Raw genomic sequence first — 21,947 nt, forward strand, 5'->3', positions numbered from 1 at the left:
TGCTTGCATTCAACAGCCAAATGCTGAAATACTAGAGTGACAACTGCATTTCACTTTGAAGTCCTTTGTAAAAAAGTACACATATAAGCAGATGTAACAACAAACAGGTTAATGACTGCCAAATTCAGAGTAGAAGTCCCATATACAGGTGTGCATTAGATCTGTCTCCCAACGTGTGTATGTTGATACTCAATGGGGAGATCATTCCAGGCAGAGACAGGCATGAGCCAAGGAGACAGCAGTCTGTACATCTGCCTCCGTGGACCTGCTGGCCCCAAGAGTGTGACAGGCATGTAGAGCAAAACCGGACCAAAGGTGCAACTTGCAGCTAAGCAGAGTAGTGTACACACTACACACAATTCGTTAGTAAACAACTCATTCAATGACCACACTGCAGGACCAGAGCTTGGCTGACACGAAGAACGCCTGTCCTCACCGCTGTACAACGAGTCCAGGGTTCTGTTGGAAAGCATGTGGTGGCAAGAGTTAGCACGCTGGGAAATAATTTAAAGTTCATGCCAGCAAAGGACAGAATTAGTGACATTTCATGGAAATTCTTTTGTTGGCAGAATGAGATACAGTTAACAGTGAGCAGAGGGTAGTGGTAAGAAAATGAGTCAGGACGCTAAGAAAGATTTAAGGTTTCTCGACAATAAGAATGTAGAAGTGGGGCACCTAAAGGGATACAGAAATTAAGTGAAGAGCTCAAGACAACTCCCATACTCCAAGCCTGAGGAACAGATTTTAAAAGTGCTGGTGAACAAATATATACAGATAGCCACACAAATCAGAAAAAGACACAATCTTGGTGAAGCATTACAATCCCAGATTTCAAGCTATATCACAAAGCTACAGAGATAAAAACAGCATGGTACTGGCACAAAAGCAGACATGTGAAGCCAGGTATGGTGGTGCACACCTGTAATCTCAGCACTTGGCTGAGGCAGGAGGATCACCGTGAATTCAAGGCCAGCCTGGGCTATGTATAATGAGTTTAAGGCCAGCCTGAACTAAATAACAAGACCCTGTCTCAAGAACAACAACAACAAAAAGCCAGACACACGGATCAACGAACAAAATAGAGTGGTAGTGGCAAATCTATTGCATGTGTGCCACAGCAGGCGGCTTGTACCATTAACAGCTCTGAAAGGTTTGCCATCACGGGAATAGAAAGATGCAGAAAAAACCCCAGGCATATTATTATTTAAACCCCAGGCTATCTGATCTTTGACACAGGGGTCAAAAACATGCAGAGGAGGAAAAACAGCCTCTTTAACGACAGACACTGGGAAAACTGGCTATCCACACGCAGAAGACTAAACACAGACCAATGTAGCTCACCATGCACTAAACTAAGATCTAAATGTCAAAACAATCTGCTAGAATACACAATAGCTAAAACTCCTGAAGACATAGGCAAGGACTTTCTGAACAGAATTTCAATAGCATAAGAAATAGTACCAAGAATCAACAAATGGGATCACAAATCTGAAAACTTCTACACAGCAAAGGTAACAACTACCAGAGTGAAGTGACAACCTACACAATGGGAAAGCTTTTCACCAGCTTCCCCTCAGAGGTCTATACGTAAAATATATAAAGACCCCCCCCAATGGAAATGAATAGACATTTCTCAGAAGAAGTACAAATAGCCAATAAATATACACAAAACCTTTAACATCGCTGACCATTACACACATGCAAATTAAAACAAAACTGAGATCCCATCTCACTTCATAAAGAATGGCTATCATCAAGAAATCAACCAATAAGAAATGCTGGAGAGGGTGTAGAGAAAAAAGAACCCTTCTATACTGCTGGTGGGAGTGTAAACTAATACAATCACTATGGAAATCAGGATGCAGATTCTTCAAAAAACTAAAACTAGGAACTCCACTTGCCCCAGCTATTCTGCTTCTAGGCATCTTCCTGAAGGAGTTAACATCATATTACTTTGATCCAAGCACACCCATGTTAATAGCAGCACAACTCACAACAGCACAGTCTTGAAAGGGGCCTAGTTATATGCCTATGGACAAATAAATGATAAAGAAAATGCAGTATTTACACACAACGGAGTGTATTTGCCATAGAGAAAGATAAACTTCAGTCATCTGCAGGAAAATGGATGCATAATATTAAGTGAGATCAATCAATTTAAACAGCCCAAGATTTGCAAAATAAAAGTAACAGGAAGTAGGTAAACAGATTTTGTTCAAATAGGAAAGGTTCCAAGAGATGGAGGGGGAAGCAAAGGGGCTGAGAAAAAGAACTGAGATGTGTTATGTACATGTACCAACTTCCCACGCAGACTGTGACCATTATGGAACACAAACATGTACTAATAAAAATAAAGACTGAGAACAGAAAGGCTGTGGGAGTTGGTATTGAGCTTTTATTTTAGAGTAATGAGAAGACTGTCAAGTAGCTCAAGAGAGGTTTATCAAGGACACACTGAGGGCAACTTCTCTAAAGGAGGCGAGCTGAAGCTGCGGCAAGTGAAGAAGCAGTGAAAAGTGAAAACAAAAGGGGTCAGACACAGACACCAGCCAGACGCTGCACTCTGGAGAAAATAAACACCAACAGGAACAACAAGGCTGATCTAACCTACAAACCAAACTGGTTAAGTCTCCTACAGAAAATTTTAAAAAGTAACTTTGTAATTTTTTTTTTTTTAAATCACATACACACTAAACCAACTCTGAAATGTCTGAAAAGGAACGAAGGAATCTAGCCGAGGCACCACTGGAGTCCAACAAGTATGAAATGACAGGCCCCACCAAATACGATACTGATACACTGGAATAAAAATTAACAATTCAGGGGCTGGGGATTTAGCTAAGCGGCAAAGCACCTGCCTGGCAAGCGCAAGATCGTGAGTTCGATTCCTGGTACCGGAAGAAAAACAAAAAAAAAATTAAAAAATAAAAATTAACAATTCAGGGCTGGGTGTGGTGGTGCACATCTACCCTCCCAGCCTGTGCCCCCAGCTGAGGCAGGAGGGTCAACATGTGTTCCAGGCTAGCCTGGACTACACAGCAAGTTCAAGGTCAATCTGAGCTACATAGTGAGACCCCCATCTCAAAAAAACCCCAAAACTCAGAAACCAAGTTTTGTTGAAGAACATACAAATTTCAAAGAGACTTGTGGAGAAATTCCGGCTGATAGTTAACTCACATAGTGATTTTACAACCTAAGAGAAAGCCAATTAAAACTGAAAATGCAAATTAAACATTGAACAAAAGACGGATCTGAAACAATACGCACACAAATTTATACACAAAATCAAGAGTTTCAAAATATGCATACAAAATCTGCCTGGTAGAGAAGATTCAACAAGACATCCTTTTTTTCCCAGGAACCCTGCGGTCTCCCAGAGTTGACACTCTATCTGCTTCCTAATCTATTACTCACCATGCTGTACGATAAGTGTTCATTTGCTTGCATGTATACAACCTTCTAGATTATTAGCTCAACAAGGGCAGAAATCACATCTTTTTCTTATCACTGCAACCTTAACATCTAATGTAACAGTAAGCATACAGTAGGCACTCAATAAATATTTGCAAAATGAATAAAAATACAACAAATCCATAGAAGTTCAAAATAACATACATACTCAGAATTACTTAAAATGCACAGAATAAATTCTATGTAAGCTTGGTCATAATACTTCTATTTCATATTTTAATTACAAATTAGTATTCTGGTTTATAAGCCTTAGTTTAAAAGTAGTTATGGTGAGTATATACATGTCTAAAGCATTTGGCTTAAGGATTCCTTACAAAAAGTAAGTTTGAAAATCACTGATTTTGAAGATATATGGCAACTAGGGGAGACCAACTAAGGCTTTTCTTCTGGCATACTAGTGTCCCTACAAGGTGCTAGGAGGGAACTGGAAAGAGCCCAACTACTTGCCAGTAAACTCACTTATCTGACAGTGTCCACTCCTGACAGCAGGTACCAAAGGTATTTTTCTTATGATGCCATCTGGGTAGCTAGAAATGATTTTTAATTCAAAAACTTTCCAGAAGACATGACATATGGGAGGAACAAGCACATCCACACACCCTGAAACAAACAGGAAATGGAATACCTCGTTTTCTAGTTTCCAGTCCTACTCCAGGATCAGGTCAGTAAGTAAAATGAAGAAACTTCCCCTAATTCTTAACCATGGAGCACAGAGAAAAATACAGAGGGGTCAGACATATAATGTCTTTGAGAAAAACAAGTTTCTGATAAGTAACTTGAGTTTTTCTAAAGACAGAAACGAATCCTCTCTGAGAGCTAACCCAGACAGGCATCCCTTTACGAAAGACCGATCCAGGGCAAATTAACTCCAAACCAAGGGGCAGAAGACAGACAACTGACTCCCTAAAGGATGTCTCGAAGATGTGTGAGAAATTCTTCCCAGTACCATTCAGCTTTCAAGTATACAGTAACTTCAAACAAGAGCTCTGTTTCCTAATAACCCAATAAATTAAAATCAACAGTAGTGGTCTTCTGAACAAATGATAGTGTCTGCCTTTTGATGTGTAATAACTTCCATATATTGTTTATTTTATTTTGAGGGCCTTTTTTTAGACAGGGTCTTGCTATGTAGTTTAGGCCAGCTTTGAACTCACAGTGAACCTCCTGCCTCAGCCTCCTGGGATTCCAGGCATGTGCCACCACGCCGGGCCCATTTATTTTATACTTTAAACAATATACCAACCTGATATTTTATAGATAACTGTTCATTTGTACATGTGATAAAGAAAAAGATTTATTCAAAATCATACCAATAGACAGCAGCACTGGGATGAGGGAAAAAAGATAGAAGAGAAAAACATGTATGTACGTATATACAAGATAGCTAAGATAATTGTATTACTAATGTCTATGGCTTTACTGAAAAAAAAACAGTATTTAATTGTTTGGTCAATTTTACATGCCTATATTTGTTTATCTGCATAACCAATTTGAGATAATAATGTAATACAACCACTGTTAATTTCCTATCACATTATCGAAATTCTGTATTGCTTTTATTGTTTTTATGTTGTTTGTTAATATGTTCTGGTTCTTGTATATTTAAAATTAAAAAAAGATGCTGCAGAAAGGAACTAAAACATAGCCTTTGATTCCTAGTCTTTTTTCTTGGAGACAAGGATTTGGCCTGTGCCACCACACCTGGCTTGATTCCTAGTCTGTGTCCCTTAACATATTACAGTTTTACATGCACTCTAAGAGTGCCAGCTAGAATATAAACTTCTGGATCTAGGAGACTAACGTAAAGTCAAACTCCCTTCCAAACGTATGTTGTCACCTGCTAAAAAAGAATATTAGAAACAGCAGGGAATTTGTATTTCAGTTCTGCTACTTACTGATTTATGATCTTTGATGTTGAGATTTTATTTTCTATTCCATAAAATGGGACAAAATACCAACTACAGAAGGTTAGAAAATTTAAGTATAAATATTCAAAGTACTTACATGTATTATTTACAAAGGAGGTTCTAATCCTGGATATTGTTAGCAAGCAATAAATGTTACATTATTTTTGCTTCACTTTCAACTAACAAAATTTGGATCCTAAATTGGCTGTGGTGGTACACACCTATAATCTTAGCACTCCGGAGGCTGCGGCAGGAGGATAGCCATGAGTTTGAGGCCAGCCCAGGCTATACAGTGAGTTCAAAGCCAGTGTGAACTACATAGCAAGACCCTGTCTCAAAAGTAGGAAAATAAATAAAAAATGCAAAACAAAAAATTTGGATCCTAGTATCTAGCATGGCTCTAAAATCAAAAAGTTCTCTGAGGGTTGGGTATATAATTCTAGTTATTCAGGAGGTGGAGGTGGAAGGATTAAGGCAATTTAAAGGGAACTTTGTCTCAAAATAAAAATTTTTAGAAAGTGGTCTCCAAGGAACACTTAATTTATTTCAAGGAAGAAGATGTTGCCTGATTCTAAAATTTCAATCATTTAAAAAAGGCCTCCAGCAAGAACCTGACATCTTGTTGTATGCTTTTTCACAGCTGAAGCTGAAGAGTTCCAAAGGGTTTTTAAATGAAACAGCAGCATACATGTGCACAGAACAGTGAGACGCTACAGACAGCCTGCAACAACCAGCTGACTGCACGTCCCTCAAAGGACCCACAAGTGACTGGTGCGCCAACAAGGCCCCTTCTGAAGCCTGGGCTGCCCCAGCCACGTCCTCTGGACACGAGGTTGTGGTGGAGGGAAAGGGGCTCCCCTCTTCCTGGGTGGCCTTGTGCTTTCTTGAGAGACCTGCTGGAAAGTGTTTGTGTGTCTATTTCATATTTGACCCATAAAACAGGTTCCTCTTTCATTTAATAAAAGTCCCTTCTGTATGATCAAAAGAAAAAGAGGAAGGAAGGAAGAGAAGGAGGGAGGGAGGGAGGGAGAGAGAGAGGGAGAGAAAGAGAAACAGAGAGAGAAAGAGAGAGAGAAAGAGATAGAGAGAGGAAGAAAGAAAGAAAGAAAGAAAGAAAGAAAGAAAGAAAGAAAGAAAGAAAGAAAGAAAGAAAGAAAGAAAGATAGATGAGCCAGGCGTGGTGGCGCATGTCTGAAATCCCAGCACTTGGGAGGCTAAGGCAGGATGATCATTGCGAGTTTGAGACCAGCCTGGACTACAAAGTGAGTTCAAAGCCAGCCTAAACTGCATAGCGAGGCCCTGTCTCAAAAAGACCAAATAAATAAATAAATAAATAAATAAAGGTGGGAATGTAAGCAGAGGATAAAGACAAAGACAGTAACTACTTAGGAATAAGGTCCAACTGAAAAGGGACGGTTCATCAAAGCAGTAGAAAAAAGTCCAGAAGAAAGAAAAAAAATCTAATCTCTTGCATTGTAAGCAAAAGGTACACAAAAAAGTACAGACTCACCCTAGGAAGTTAGGGGATCTTTTTAACAGCAGTTTGCTACAGACTAAGGCCTCACATGCAGCCAACAGAGCCCTGTTCTGAGGACTGACCTGTCTCTCTAGGAAAGATGGGTTATCACCTTCTTAATCATTCTGAGCACAGAAATTGTTTTTCTAGGAATCTTGGACATACTAAATAAATGCAAAAGGAAAAAGTTCAGGGAGTTAAATAATTGAGAATACCCAAGAGCTTCAATAAAACAGCAGAAGGGAAATAAATGACCCGTAAGCCTGGTGTGGTGTCGCACACCTATAATCTCAGCACTCAGGAGGCTGAGGCAGGAAGATAGCTCTGAGTTCGAGGCCAGCCTGGGCTACAAAGTGAGTCCAGGCCAACTTGAACTACATATCGAGACCGTCTCAAAAAACAAACTAACAAAAACAGTTCTTTCCTACAGAAAACTGAAAGACTATCGTTTAGCCCCTATTAGTCCTAATCGAGGAAGGCCTGAAAGTGCAAAGAAGCAGTTAAGGGGAAAAAACCCTGAAGATTCAAGGTTCATGTACGTTTTTCAGTTTATCTACAGTCTGCAAACATACACTTCTCCCTTGTGTCATGTCTCACCTAAACACCAACTCAAGAATACCAAATGGCATAACAGGTACACACACCAACTGTCAGGGAGGACTCAGACCGATCTGTAATCAAACAGCAGAAACTCTACTTGCTCACACAACTGCACTGCTACAAGTGTAAAGGGTACTATTTCTTACACTGGGAAAAAGGGCAGAAAAGAACAACAGGCAAATTAATGAAGTACATGACGCTCCAATTCATAATCAGTCACTTGTTTCAAATGAAACATTCTATTTTGATTAGGGTCATCACTGTCTCATACCAGAAGAACATGAGCTGAAATGTTCAAAACAACAAGGAGGGCCCGGGCTCTCTCATATAGTAACCACTTATAACTAGCAAAAACAAATTATTAAATCAACAAATTATGTTCTTCACCAAAATTAGAGAATTCTCATTCACTCATATGCGGTTGTTCCGCCCAACTATAGACAAGCCTAACAAAGGTGAGATTAACACTCTGAAATACGTTATTTCTTCTAAAGGAAACTATAGATAACTTTTCCAAATTTCTATAAAGTATACTTTTCATGCCAATCTAAAGCTGTAATATATTAATGTTAAAACGAACATTATCAATCTGTTAGCAGGAATAGGGAAAGAGGAAAATAAACTACTGGACATACCCTATGTAATATTTCTAAAACCTTTAATGCAGTATGAAGAAAACTGTTGAAAATTCTTCTTTCAGAAGGGGGAATGCCGATCTTGCAGAGTTTCAAAAGATGTACCACAACTTCCTTAAAAAGTTCTACTATCTTGAGGAACAGTGGAGGTTCAAGTACTGACCACCAGTTTTCTGTTATTAAAGGATGAACATGCAAATAAAATAAAATAAAATAAAGTAAAATAAAATAAAATTTTAAAAATCACAATTTTCAAAATTATACTGGCTTTTCTTAACTTTCTGAAAACCCCAGGAACGTGTACAGCCCCACCCCACCCCTAGGTTTAAGTACATTGTCATAAAAGCTCTCAAAAGGAAAAGAAAGTATGAAATACCTACTAAATTTACAGATGTGGTTGCCTAAATTACATTAAAAACTCACCATTATACCTAGTATTAAAAGTTATTTCTACTGTTTTGAAAATAGACTTTTTATTTATAAACAAAACACATTCTAAAATGGCACTGCTCTAATACTTAAGGATCTTTTCAAGCTTTATCTTTCCATTTAATATAAAGCTAAAATACTGGGGAGCACCACCTTTAAAATACAAAACTCCTAAAAACCAAAGGCAAAAACGTAGGATAAAGTTGCACCGTATCTGTCCTTGCCCACATTTACTACGTAATACAACCCTATGGAACAGGTAGAAAGATACAGAGACTTCTGAAACTGGGAAGCAGCACTTCTGCTGAGCACCTGCCTCCCCATCTGTTACTGGGGGTGACATTAACCCTGACTGTCAACCCGACTGCAGTAAGACTCCCGGGAGTGGCTGGGTTGGAAGGTGTCAACTTCAACAGTCCAGAGCTCACAGTAAGGGCTGTTAGGAGGGGGGGGCCTCACTGGAGGAAAGAGGTCACAGAGATGTGACCTTGGAGACCATGGCCTGCTTAATGGTACCATGAGCAGCTTTCTTCTGCCATGCCCTGCCATTGTATCTCTACCTTGGAGATGGCCGCATTGACCAAGGACAGCAAATGAGTTACAGCTGTCGGGTATTTCTCCCAGCAATGGAAAAGCTGACCAACACGCTGACTAATTTCCTCTGATTCTGGAACACTACCCCTTACTTATTGCTTTCTCCCCTCACCTTTAGCTTGAAAATTTCCTGTACTGATTTTGTTACTTCTATATATTTCAGCTCCATATATCTAGGAAATACTATTAAAAAAAGAAAGCTCTGGATTAAATGTAGCACGCAAACTGTAAAGGTCAGGAGTAAACAGAACTGTGAGATCAGATGATAAAATCTTGTCTACAAGCACAGAAATTTACATCAAACATCAACAAATTATGAAGTCAGGTAAATATAAGGCAAAGGTTTGATATCATATAAAGATAATTTAAAATCCATGTTTGTGTAGTTTTAATTATTCTTCCCTTATTTCTTTAATAACAAGATCACACTCTAGGTAATGAAGGAGAAAAATGTAATAGGTTTTAGTTTCCCTTATGCTGTCTCTAGTTATTAGATTAAAATTCTATGTCTTACATGCTATGTCTTTGGCAACTCCAACAATCAAAAATGAATGACTTGAGAATAACAACAAAAGGAAAAGCAGATTTGTTTTTCCCTAGGAAACTGTTAAATGAAAGAAGCATAATTTCTAACCATCAAAAAGAAAGAACTTACAAGCATTTTCACTGAAAGAGAAACAATTTCAAAAGAAAAAAAATACTGACATCCTTACCAAGTACTTTCAGTGGAGCCTTTTCTAGATTCACAAGAGCGGTGCCGAAGGGAATTGCTATTGTTGTGAAATTGTTCGAGTCACTCATCAGAGGACACTCTGGTAGAGTAAGGTAAAACCTCAGCGCTTCAACGTCAGGTAAGGAGCTAGTCAACTTAGGTATAAGATTCTTTTCCAAACTAGCTGCCACCTATATTTTGATAAAAAATAAAACCTACTTCATTTAAAATGAATGAACTTTCCAAAAAAAAAAAAAAAGAAAGAGAAAGAAAAAGTCCAATACTACAGCAAATGTGAAACAGTGAAAACAAAAAAAAAAAGACAATCCCTTACAGTGACTTCACTTTGCAGCACAATGAATAACGCCTAATCATTACTAGAGAATTAAGAAACGTTCCACCACTATAGCTATAGATTTAACCAAGACATTAATGTCAAGTAATTCAGAATCTATTAAAACAGCTGGAAAGGTTTATCAATCTTTGACCACTAAATTACAAATGCTTTAAAATAAACCTTCTTTTAATTTTTATATTACTGTATTTAATAAATTATATAAAGTATATGATGAGCCTATGAAACTGTAAAGTTAATTAGGTTAAACATATAAAATGTGACAAAATACACAATTGCTCAATAGTATAAATACAAAATACTTTAAAAACAAACCTGCTGAGATATCTGAGGATGATCAGGTTGTATAAGTTTATGGAATAAAAGCCTCGCAGCATTCATGTCAACTCCTGAAAATCTGGTGCCTGTCCTATAATGATCATCATTGCTAAAAAAAAAGGCGGGGAATGCTTTAAAATGATTTTACTTCTTTAATGTGTTATTTAATAAGATGCAGTTGAAAGCTTCAGCAAACCAAGGAATTCCTACTTACCTAACAGCTAAAAAGCTTCCATTTAGGCAAGCACATGAGGAGAATGTTCCTTCTATCTCACTAAAAAAAATTTTAAAATAGCAAAAGAATGACAAAATGAGAAATTCGACTGTCTATTTAATGTATGAGTCCATGTTACAGAGCACCCCTCTAACCAAACCCAATTAAAATAATTATGCGAGCTACTGAAGACTGAGTACACGGCCCTTGATAAAGGCGCACTGCTCACCCCAGACCTTCTCAGACAGTGCCTTCCCCTTCTAGTTCATCAAGCAAGTACGAAACGCCCACAGCTTTTACATAAGCATGCCATTCGGAATTTTCAGAAATTCTGGAATTTTCAGAAAATTTTTAGTTTGGGAAAAATCTAAAATTACAAACAGCTTACATGTATGTAGTCCTGAATGACTTAACCACTGGGTAGGTTCTGAGAAATTGGATGTCTGACTACTTTATCACTGTGGGAACATCACTAAGTGTATGTAACCTGGACGAGAGACCGTTACACGCCTGCGCTGTAAGGATGTACAACCTACTGTCTCCAGGGCCATGAGGAACAAAACAGATCAAGCTCAAGAGAAATGATGAACTGGAGATTTGGGAGACACGAGGTGTGCGTGACTGCTGACGGTGAGCCGTGGTACATCACATAGACTGAGAGCCTTCAAGTGCCGCCTCAGTGGACACACAGGTGGATACACAGGAGACACACACTTACTAATAAGTGCTCACGTACTACCAAGTGTCACACAGTGTGTAATTGTATATGCCATGCACTTATATAATTGGCGGTGCAGTAGGCTCATTTACATAAGCAGCACTACAAACATGTGAGCACTGCTCTGTACCGTGAGAGCTGCAAAGTCACTAGGCAACAGGGAGACTTCACCTCCACTACGCCCTCATAACACCCTCATGACACCCTCACGACACTAATGCAGCACAGGGTCCACTGTGGACCAAAACATCACGATGCTGCACAGGACTACACCAACAAAACCCTGCACTGTGCACAAAATCTGCACTTCGGGTTTCACCTAAGTACAGATGAATTAGTTTATGACTGTAACACTCAAAAAAGAAGTAATACATTCAAGTCTTCCAGGGGTAAACAGGTAAGACAGTAGTACATCATGACTCCAGAAAGAACATACTTCAAACCAAATCCTAAGATGACCACACTTTGTATCTTCTCATTTGATGTATCTTTATATGTATGAAAGAAGTACTGTATGACTTGTACAAATTTAAATGAAACTTTTCAAATGATCCATTATTACGGGAATTATAGACATTTGTTTTTATATAAAAACTATACAGTGAGTGACATCTAGTGACATAAATATTTAAACGAGGCCCTCCATACCCCTCTAAAGGTTGTTCTAACCCAAAGCTGACAGGTTATATTTGTCTCTGTGTAGATAAAATGTTTTCCTTACTTGGCTATTTCCACAGGAAACCTTCCAGAAGGGTAACTTAGCCATTTTTGAATTACAGCTTCATTCACTGTCCAGATCTGCTTTGAAGGATCAGGACATCTAAAGTCATCTGGTGGCCCACAGTTCTAAATTGTAAAATTAAACACATTAGTCAGAGGGAAGAGATATTATCTGTAACTCAAAACAAAGAACTTCCCAGCTTTTGAGATTTTTTTAAAACAAAATGAAATACAAACAGCAAACACATCAGGGGAAAAAAATGTGCATTTTTCTTTTTTTGAGACATCATCTCACTGTGCTTAGAACTTGCTACATAACGGAGGGTTTCAACTTGTATCTAGATGTCCCCCAAAGCCTTATGTGTTCATAGGTGTGGCTTGCTCATAGGTGGAGCTTTCTGGAGCTGGCTATATCTCAGGTGTGTGATACTGGGATTCCGGGTGTGTGGTACTCACTAACTGGAGTTAGCACAGTTCTGGGTGTGGGTGGCACCAATCGATGGACTTATAGGCTGGACAGAATATTAGGGGAGAAAAGAAGGTAGGCTGCTGCTGCTGCCGCTGCTTGCTGCTCACTGTTCTGCCTGCCCCACCATGGACTGTTTCTCCTCTGTATGCCCCTTCACCATGCCACCCTGCATCAGAACCAGCTGACTATGGACTAAAACCTCTCCAAACTGTGAGCCAAAATTAACTTGTAAGCACTGCGTATTTTGTGCCAGCAACAAGAAAAGTAATTAAGACACCCAAGCTGACCTCAAAACTTACGTATATTTCTTCCCAGGGCCCTCAAGTGCTGGAATTACAGGTGTGTACCACTATACCCAGCTGGGTTTTTTGCTGTTGTTTGTTATTACCTGGGGACTAGAGTAATGTGAAAAGCTTTGATCTCCACCTGAGAAAATTCTTTTTACACAGAAATATTCTTCAGAATCTGTAGTAAAAATGAATTGCAACAAAATTAGAATCAAAGGCTTGTATCACATTTTTAAGAGCCTCAAATTTTCTAATGGACTTGTTTAATCATCTAATTTAGTTAGACTCCCCCCCCAATCACATGCGCCATGACATAAAATAACTTGGAATATTCTGAGTGCTCTAGAGTTGAGGGTGAGTAAAAGATGAATGAGACCACTAACACCAGCCACATCTCTTAAGTTGACAACTGTCTTCTGGACTGCACACAGAAGTCTGTATCACAGTTATTTCAGTTTAAACTGAAAACAATATAAAAATAGGGTGAATGCCATAAAAGGCAGTTTAGAAGAAAACAAAAATTACCATTACTGATTCAAGAAAAATAACACAGTAAATACTAAAACTTTAGTAAATGAAATTGTTTTCTCATTCAGTCATTCTGTACAAAAGATAATACACAATTCTTTATCAATAAAACAAAAGTCCAGAAATGTGTGCATCAGGAGGCAAACCCAATATGGGTAAAGAAGGGGCCATAAAGTTCTCATGAAAAAGTTCACGCCCTGCTCCTTCCCTGTCCCCCACAGCAGTATGTGTGCAGTTGAAATGACTTCTGGGAACACATAGAAGCACTGCATATCAGTATCGAAACTCCACACTGAGGGGCTGGGGATTTAGCTCAGCGGCAAAAGCGCCTGCCTGGCAAGCGCAAGGTCGTGAGTTCGGTTCCCGGTACCAGAGAAAAACCAAAAAAAAAAAAAAAAAAAAAAAAACTCCACACTGCAATTCATGTCCAGCCGTTACCAAATATGATACATTTCTGCTATCTGCATTTTCAAGCCTCATCCCTCTGTCAACTATTTCAACTTGTACTATCTGTGACTATGTCACAGATACAGATTATAAATTCTTTTCAAGGAAAGGACTACATTTTCATTTCCTTGCTTATTCACTATTAACAATGTTTCATCTTTAAAGAACTCACTAAATATTTGCTGAAATGAAAATACAATATAAAATAAATTTCATCTAGCTTGGAACATACTAAGAGTAAAAATCTTCAGAGTTCAGAACATTGAAGTCAAGTTTTTCCACAAATCACAAGAATGTCTTAAGGCCAAAGACAAGTTTTGAGACCAGTTCCTCACAGTTTACATCTCACCTGCCCCTGCCAGCCTCATCCGCTCATCGGGAGGGCTTTAGGTGGTGCCTGGGTCACAGGTGCGTGACTCTCCTCAGCACACTAGCTGATGCACGAATCTGCAGCTAAGTGTGAAGCTGGGAGGTGGATCCTGTCAGAGAAGGTGGGTCCCTGGGGGTGGGCCCTGGGAGGGCCAGCTCCCTCCCCGTCCCTGGACCCTCTCTGAGCCCTCTGCCATGTCACTGTGTCCTGCAGCCAGCAGACCATGGACTGAACCCTCACCAACTGTGAGCCAAATAACCCTTCCTGCTCTCAGTTGTGAGTTTCAAGTACGGTGTGCCAGTGACAAAGAAAGTAACTAACACATTCAACAGCATAATTTTATATGAAATAAACGGATGACCTGACTTAGGACTTTTCCCTACATTATTCATATAAATCTATATGGAATTCATTTAGAAATTTATTTCAACAGACTTAGCCATACAGTAATCACTTATTTATTCCTAAAATATTCCTATATAAATAACTCCTTAAAAGATAAATGATTAACCTACAGTATATGAATGAGTTTCTGAAAGCTAGGCATGAGAAGTCAGTTTCCTTAATTACTACTCCAAGAAGTTTGAGAACCCTAGTCTTCCGTTCTATACAATTTCCTGCAGGCTGCGTTTTGCTCAATGTATCTCTATGTTTGTCCTAATATTCTGCTTGTTCTTCTGCATTTCCTGTAAATTGGCAACTGATCTAGACAGGCTCCAATCAGAAACTCATTACTCCAGTCAAACTACAGCCCTGCAGGGTAGGGGTCTGCTCCATAAGGAAACACATGTCTGGTAGGGTTCCTTTCTGTGATGCCTGCAATCACTGCTGCTCAATGCTCAGAACAGTAATTCAACAGGGGTCTGAAAGTGGTAGTAAGGCTGTGTATCCTACAGTTGCTCAAGCTAGAGTCTTTCCCTATTTTTCTTACTCTCCTTTGTTAAGGTCCACCCTTTGTCAGCTCTTCAAGCTAACGTTTCTCACCATTTTCTCTTGTTTTCCAATTAGTTTTTTCTCTGTAAATTCATGCTAGTTTTAATTTCCATTATCACTAAAAGCAAGGACCCACACTAGACGTCAACAGGTTTTGACACCCCAAGCCCTGCTATGGGATTCATCCCGATCTCCAAACTGGCTAAATGCTCACAATACTGGATACCATGGACAAACAGGGGACTTTCAGAGCTCTCTTAAAGGAACAGTTGACCATAAAATCATCTGCTGCTTCAAGGTATTTGTTTGTTTTGAGATAGGGTCTCACCAGTCTTGCTATGCAGTTCAGGCCAGACTTGAGCTCACTTTGTAGCCCAGGCTGGTCTCGAACTTGGCAACAATCCTCCTGCCTCAGCCTCCTGAGTGCTGGGATTACAGGCGTGTGCCACCACGCCAGGCAAAAAGACCTTTCTGAGAGAATGACAGTACTGTATTCCTGAGACCTGAATAGGGGAGAAGAATTCAATATAAAGGCCACAGTGGGAACGTACCCAGAGGCAGGAAAGAGTTTGACAGGTTGGGAACTGAAACGTGATCTGTGTGGCTAGGGCTGCCAGTGTTGGGCCTGGATGGGGGTGGGGGCAGAGAGGGCTGGTGGGCCATGATAAGGAACTTCAGGTTTTTTGGTTTAACTTTTTATTTGGAAATAATTTCGAAGTTATAGAAAGTAATTGTAGTCACAGAAAGTAACTAGAAACCTGGTTCCCATCTCACTTCAGTGGAATGACAAGATTCAGTGTGGTGTAAGCCCACACAACTACTGTGTGAGAATTCACTGTAAGCACTGGAGTTGTAGAGAATACTACGAGACCCCTGTGTACCCTCTGTTAACATCTTACGGGGTGCTGTGTATCACTGGCTCTCTATCCTAAGCATAGATATATGACTGACTGAACTATGGAGAGAATTCCATGATCCTTTACTCCTAAATACCATGCATGTTTCCTACCATACTGTAATCACCCACTTCACTAAACTTAATACTGACACACTGTCCTAGCTAATTTACCCATCTCTCTTGTCAGCTGTCTCTGTGTGTGTGTGTCAGACGTACTTCATATAACATTTTTTCCCTTTAGTACAGGATCTGGTCTGGGAATGATGTGTTGTAGTACGTCGTTATTTCTCTTTAGAATCTTTTATTCTGGAGTGGTTAGCCTTTGTCTTACGATGTTGAAATTTTCAAAGAATTCCGTCTTCCCTTTATTTTAATAGACTGTTTTACCTTTTGTTAAAAAAAAAAAAAAAAAAAGAGATAGGGTCTCACTATGTAGTTTAGGCTGGCCTTGAACTGGCATCGATCCTCCTGCCTCAGCTTCCAGGGTGCTGGGATTCAGGCGCGCACCACCACACCTGCATTAAGGTGTGTTCTGATCTTTATCTTTCATGCTGGAAGATGTCCTCAAGTACCAAATGGCTCTCACCTGCCCACGCAAGAGCCAGGTAGTTCATTTATGACAATTTGATCCAGATAAAACAGTGTAAACTGAAAGAAATGTGAGCAATCTGTTGCTGTAAGGTGTGCTAAAAACAGATCCTCCCCTACACCTGCAGTGTTCTTCAGTGTTCTCTTAGCTGGTCATCACTGTTCTTGGTAAGAAAGATCCCCTTGATTTTTTTAAAAAAAAAGACAAAAGTAGGGAGAAAGGCAAAATCTAATGAAGGAACTCATGCACTGGCAGTCAGGAGTCTATAAAATTTTACTGTCTCTCCCCAATCCACACTCACTGACACTTTTATTTATCTTATAGATTAGCCTGCATTTTATATTTCTTTTAGGTGAGTTTAAAAATATGACACAGTGGCATTACTTCTTCATCTTCTAGCTGAACCACCAGCCTCTCCAAATCTACTACCCAGTAACAAAAAAGGTAGGGTGAACGTATGATCTTTTGTATTTATTTACTACCCTTTTGCTTTCTAAATTTCCATGTTAGTACTGAAGATGGTATTAATTTTTGCATTTTTTTTTATTACTATCATATTTCCCCAAAATAAGACCTAATTGGAAAATAAGCCTTAGCATGATTTTTCAGGGTTCTCCTAATAAAAGCTCCTCTCAAGAAGTAAGTCCCAGTTAAGATTGTCATCCAGACAGGTGCATATTGTGTGCCGGCTGCAACATATGATGGATATAAGAGTTGTAATATTATCAATATATAATTAGGTATAAATAAAGTTACTGACATTAATACTTACAAGTATTTGTCACACCCAAGCAGGTGCCTTTGGACAAGAGGTAAATGTCTATGTGAACAGATGAATGAGACTTCTTGCCAAGTGACCTATCAGAGTACAGACAGACACACAAGTACCGTGCACACTACATGACAGATGGACACAGTATGTCTAATACGAACCTTCACAACTCAGTGTCATGTGTTATAACGAGGCACTATGAGCAGATTGCATGGGTGAGAAGCGTCGTTTAAGGAGAGTGTACTGCTGGACCTGGCAGACTGGGGCAGTGCTTCTACAGGAAATGCAGTCACAAGAGATTCAGGCCATGATTCAGGGTGTGGAGAGTTATGGTGATGTTTCAGAAGATGACACAACTATATCTGAGTAAGTGCTGATTTCTGTACCTGAATAAATGCATACCTTGTACATGAAAAAATAAGACATCCTCTGAAAATAAGCCCTATCATATCCTTTGGAGCAGCAATTAATATAAGACCTCGTCTAATTTTGGGGGAAATATGGTGTTTATTTCCTTTATCTATTGGTTATCTTAAAGTCTGTCTTATTTATTAGGTGTCTTACTGTGCTTCTGAACATGTTTGGATACTTCAGATATTCAGCATGTTACCCTTAGACTGTAGTTACAAATGTTTTTTCCAACTGTCTGCTTAGTTTTGACTCACAGAATATTTACTTTTCCATTTAATCAAATATCCAATTCCTTGTGACTTTCACTGTATTTATGCTGCAAAAAGTTTTCCCCACCCTCAAATCATAATTTTCCTGTCAGGAACTTTTTACTCATTAATACACCTAAAATTTATGGGTGAATATGACCTAAACTGATCTTTTGTCCCCACTTTCATGTGCTCCCTTGATTTTCTCACAGATGCCTGTAATATAAAATGTTAATGCTTTGTTATTCTTACTCTCTGCCTGCTAGCAGCAAACACTGTCTCACAAGATTACTTTTCTACACTTCATGTTTTTCACTGTTTAAAGGGAAAAGGAGAGCAAAGATTTCTCCCTTATGAAGGAACTAAAGTTCTTTTCCATCAAATTATCATCCATATTTTGAAACAGTCTTTAGAAAAAAATTACCCCAGTCATGTTTCGGAAGCAACAATCACTGTATCTTAACTGAAGAAGTATACAGATTTCTTCTCTTTTTGATTCTTCTTCTTGTGATGAGCTGAATTGTGTACACCCCCAAAAAAATCATGCTGGAAGCCCTATGCCTGAGTAGTATCCGAGAATGTACCTATCTTTGACACTAGAGTCTTTAAAGAGGTGAATAAGGTAAAAATGAAGTGATTAAAGTGACCAGTATTCTGCATAATACTGGTCTCTTATAAGACGAAGAAGATATATCAGAAAGAGAGAGAGAGAGAGAGAGAGAGAGAGAGAGAGAGAGAGAGAGAGAGAAACACCAGAGAACCCATGAGAAGGTATCTAAAACCAAGGAGAGGTCTCAGAAAACTAAACTTGATGACCCTTTCTAATGCTGAGAAAATGAATGTGTTCCTTAAGCCACTCAATCTATGGTATCATGTTCTACCCAGCTAATAGACTTCTAAAAATAGTATCTTAAATATAGAGAAAAATAAAATGTCCACCATGTTTTACACCTAACAGTAACTTTTCAAATTTCTCAAAGAAGCCTTAGGAATTTGTTTCTCCAACAGATAAAAAAGAGATGCTAGGAGTAACTGTATGCTTGTTTGATGTGTTACTATTATAAAAGTCACCAAGGAAGAGTTCCCAAAGAATAGACAGAGCCTTGCCTAGTGTGGTGGCGCATGCCTATAATCCTAGCACTTGGGAGGCTGAGGCAGGAGGATCACTGGGAGTTCAAAGTCAGCCTGGGTTACACAGTGAGTTTAAGGCCAGCCTGAATTAGATCAATACCCTGTCCCAAAAGACCTACCAAAAAAAAAAAAAGACACAGCCTTCTCTCAGTTAAATTTATAAGGCAAAATGTAATTGATTAAATATTTCAAAAATTCTTGCTTTCTGTAATGTGTTTAAATAACAAGGGAAATACTACTGAAAACTCTTATCAAGCTGGGTGTGGTGGCACATCCATACCATCCCAGCATCCAGGGAGGCTGAGGCAGGACAATCACAAGCTCAAACTTAGCCTGGGCAGTTTCACTAAAGCCTGGCGGGATCAGCTCAGAGCAAAGGCCCTGGTTCAATGCCCAGTACTGTGGAAACAAACAACCACACCCACAGCCGTGAACACACAGCCCTATAAACTAGTGCTTTCAAGCCCTCCGCTACTCTTCAGTTACAGCAGTACCCGGCCCCACCCACTCACAGGAGCAGTGCTCTCAGGCCTCACCCCAGCTGTCACCTGCAGTGTTTTCCGGCACAGCCTTGGTGCTCTAAGCCCTGTCTCCTCCGCCAGCAGCTTTCCAGAAGGGGTCGACCTCAGACCTATCCTTGGCGCTTTATAACATGCATCCATATGTCTAGGCTCAATCTTGGACTTCTGAAGCTCTTTACTGGATACCACTGGAGTTTTCCTGGTATAAGAAGATCTGAGGGTTACCAGCTCAAGATCTAGGGAGGTTACCCTAAAAGATTATGCTCATGCGCATTTGCAGATCTGACAAGCACCCATGAGTTCTCTGAGCACGGACACAGTCATCACCCTTTGGAGACTCAGTCTCACTGTTTGGGTGTCTGTTTCATTTGAGATAGTGCCTCACTATGCTGCTCAGGCTGGTCCTGGCTCAAGCATTCCTCTCGCCTCGGCTCACAAGCAGCTGCCACTACAGGCACGGGCACCACATCTGGTGTGGCCGCAGCCATTCCCGCTGTCCCTCGTCTAGTAACAGTTTTATTTTACTCTGATGCTTGCCTGATGACTCTTCATAAGCTACAGGCCAGAATTTGTGTTTTTAACGAAACGCTGATGCAGAGCCCCAGGAGGAGGATTGTACTAGGTAACTGAGACCACGTATGTATCAAACAGAGACAGGGTACAGGCTTCTTACATAAAATTTGTAACACACCAGTGGACACTTTATGATGTCTCCACATACACAGGAGTTGATGGAGGGGTGAAGAGAAACTCACTATGATAATCTACCTGGAATAACATTTAGTTTTGCTTCAATGCTCTGTTTCTGGTTATATACACAAAAATAATTTCTTTCTAAAGTTATCTAATTCACAATAATGTTAACTCTGCTCTAACAGACTATACACAAAACATTTTTTTTTTTATATTTTAATTTTTAAACAAAACATTTAAAGATGGTGGGCTGGGGATATAGCTCAGTGGCACAAGTGCCTGCCTACCAAGTGCAAGGTCCTGAGTTTGATTCCCAGTACCAAAAAAAAGAAAAGAAAAAGAAATACTACGAAGATGGTATCTGATTCTCACTAAATTCCAGAATTGAAAGAGTATACAAAATTCTTACTTAGGCCTCTATCTTCCAACAGTAATTTATTTACTGACAGATGTTCAGTGAGACTCTCTCCCCTTTCTTACTAGGCTATCATTGGACAAACTCATTATGGAACCAAAGACTTAACTGAAGTGTCCCGTCTGAGAATGATGCCTACCAGATCAGGTATGCCCAGTCATTTTGAAGAAGAAAAGCTGGCTGCACAAGTAGAGATAACGCCTCTCATAGTTAGGGTTTGAATTGTGTCATTCAAAAACTCCTATGCTGAAACCCTAATCCTCACCCCTCAAAGTGTGACTTTAATTGCAAATAAAATCACTGTAGATCTAATTAGTTAAGCTGAGGTCATAATGGAATAAGACAAGTCCCTAACCCAAATGACAGGAGAAATTTGGACACAGAGATGGACACTGAAAATGCCATGTTAACTTAAGATAAAGGCAGAGACCTTCATGACAAAGAATGTCCAAGACTGCTAGAAAATCGCATCAACAAATTATATGACACACTGTTCCTGGTTTCCAGAACTCTGACACAGTAAGTGTGTATCGTTCAAGTGTGTGGTAGTTTGTTAAGGAGCCTTAGCAAACTAATACAGTTTGCTAAACTTCATGCATCCTAAAGTAAAGTATGCCCTCGCGCAATTCTGCGGAGATAACTCTAAACCACTGGAATACCCTGCCTGTCAATAATGGCTCTGTTACCCATGGCCTTGGCCACACCAGACAGATTGTGCTACCAGCGTAATTCACAGTAGGGATCATGGGACTGACCTCCGGAGCAGACAGCAATGTAAATTAAATTCATATTCAGCTAATTAATTCCTATATGGCTCTACAACAATACATGATTATCAACAATTTTTCTTCATAGAAATATCACACAAAATTTATCACTTTAACCATTTTTAAGTTTACAAATTAGTGATATTAAATATACTCACAACCTTGTGCAACCATCACCACTAACTGATCCAGAATTTTCATTCTACCAAACAGAAACCCAAGGCTGGGGATTTAGCTCAGAGGCACAGTGCCTGCCTGGCAAGCGCAAGGTCGTGAGTT

At 39.5% G+C, this 21,947-nt stretch overlaps 1 protein-coding gene across 7 annotated transcripts in view; it reads right to left on the bottom strand.

The window, feature by feature from the left end:
- The window catches only part of Herc4 (HECT and RLD domain containing E3 ubiquitin protein ligase 4), a 107,891-nt gene that overhangs the window by 30,660 nt on the left and 55,284 nt on the right, over positions 1–21,947 (bottom strand). For 6 of the 7 annotated variants that reach the window (XM_013514842.1, XM_013514841.1, XM_013514845.1 and 3 more), the window contains 6 exons: positions 13,047–13,123; positions 12,191–12,315; positions 10,752–10,811; positions 10,535–10,646; positions 9,866–10,055; positions 8,130–8,302 (listed from right to left, as the gene is read on the bottom strand). In XM_013514842.1, coding sequence (XP_013370296.1) covers positions 8,130–8,302; positions 9,866–10,055; positions 10,535–10,646; positions 10,752–10,811; positions 12,191–12,315; positions 13,047–13,123 — 737 coding nt within the window. The remainder of the gene's footprint in view (positions 1–8,129; positions 8,303–9,865; positions 10,056–10,534; positions 10,647–10,751; positions 10,812–12,190; positions 12,316–13,046; positions 13,124–21,947) is intronic. The other variant, XM_013514844.1, reaches the window with a different exon arrangement.

This window comes from Chinchilla lanigera, unplaced genomic scaffold (genome assembly GCF_000276665.1).
Source record: "Chinchilla lanigera isolate Chin_1 unplaced genomic scaffold, ChiLan1.0 scaffold00024, whole genome shotgun sequence".
Classification (NCBI taxonomy): domain Eukaryota; kingdom Metazoa; phylum Chordata; class Mammalia; order Rodentia; family Chinchillidae; genus Chinchilla; species Chinchilla lanigera.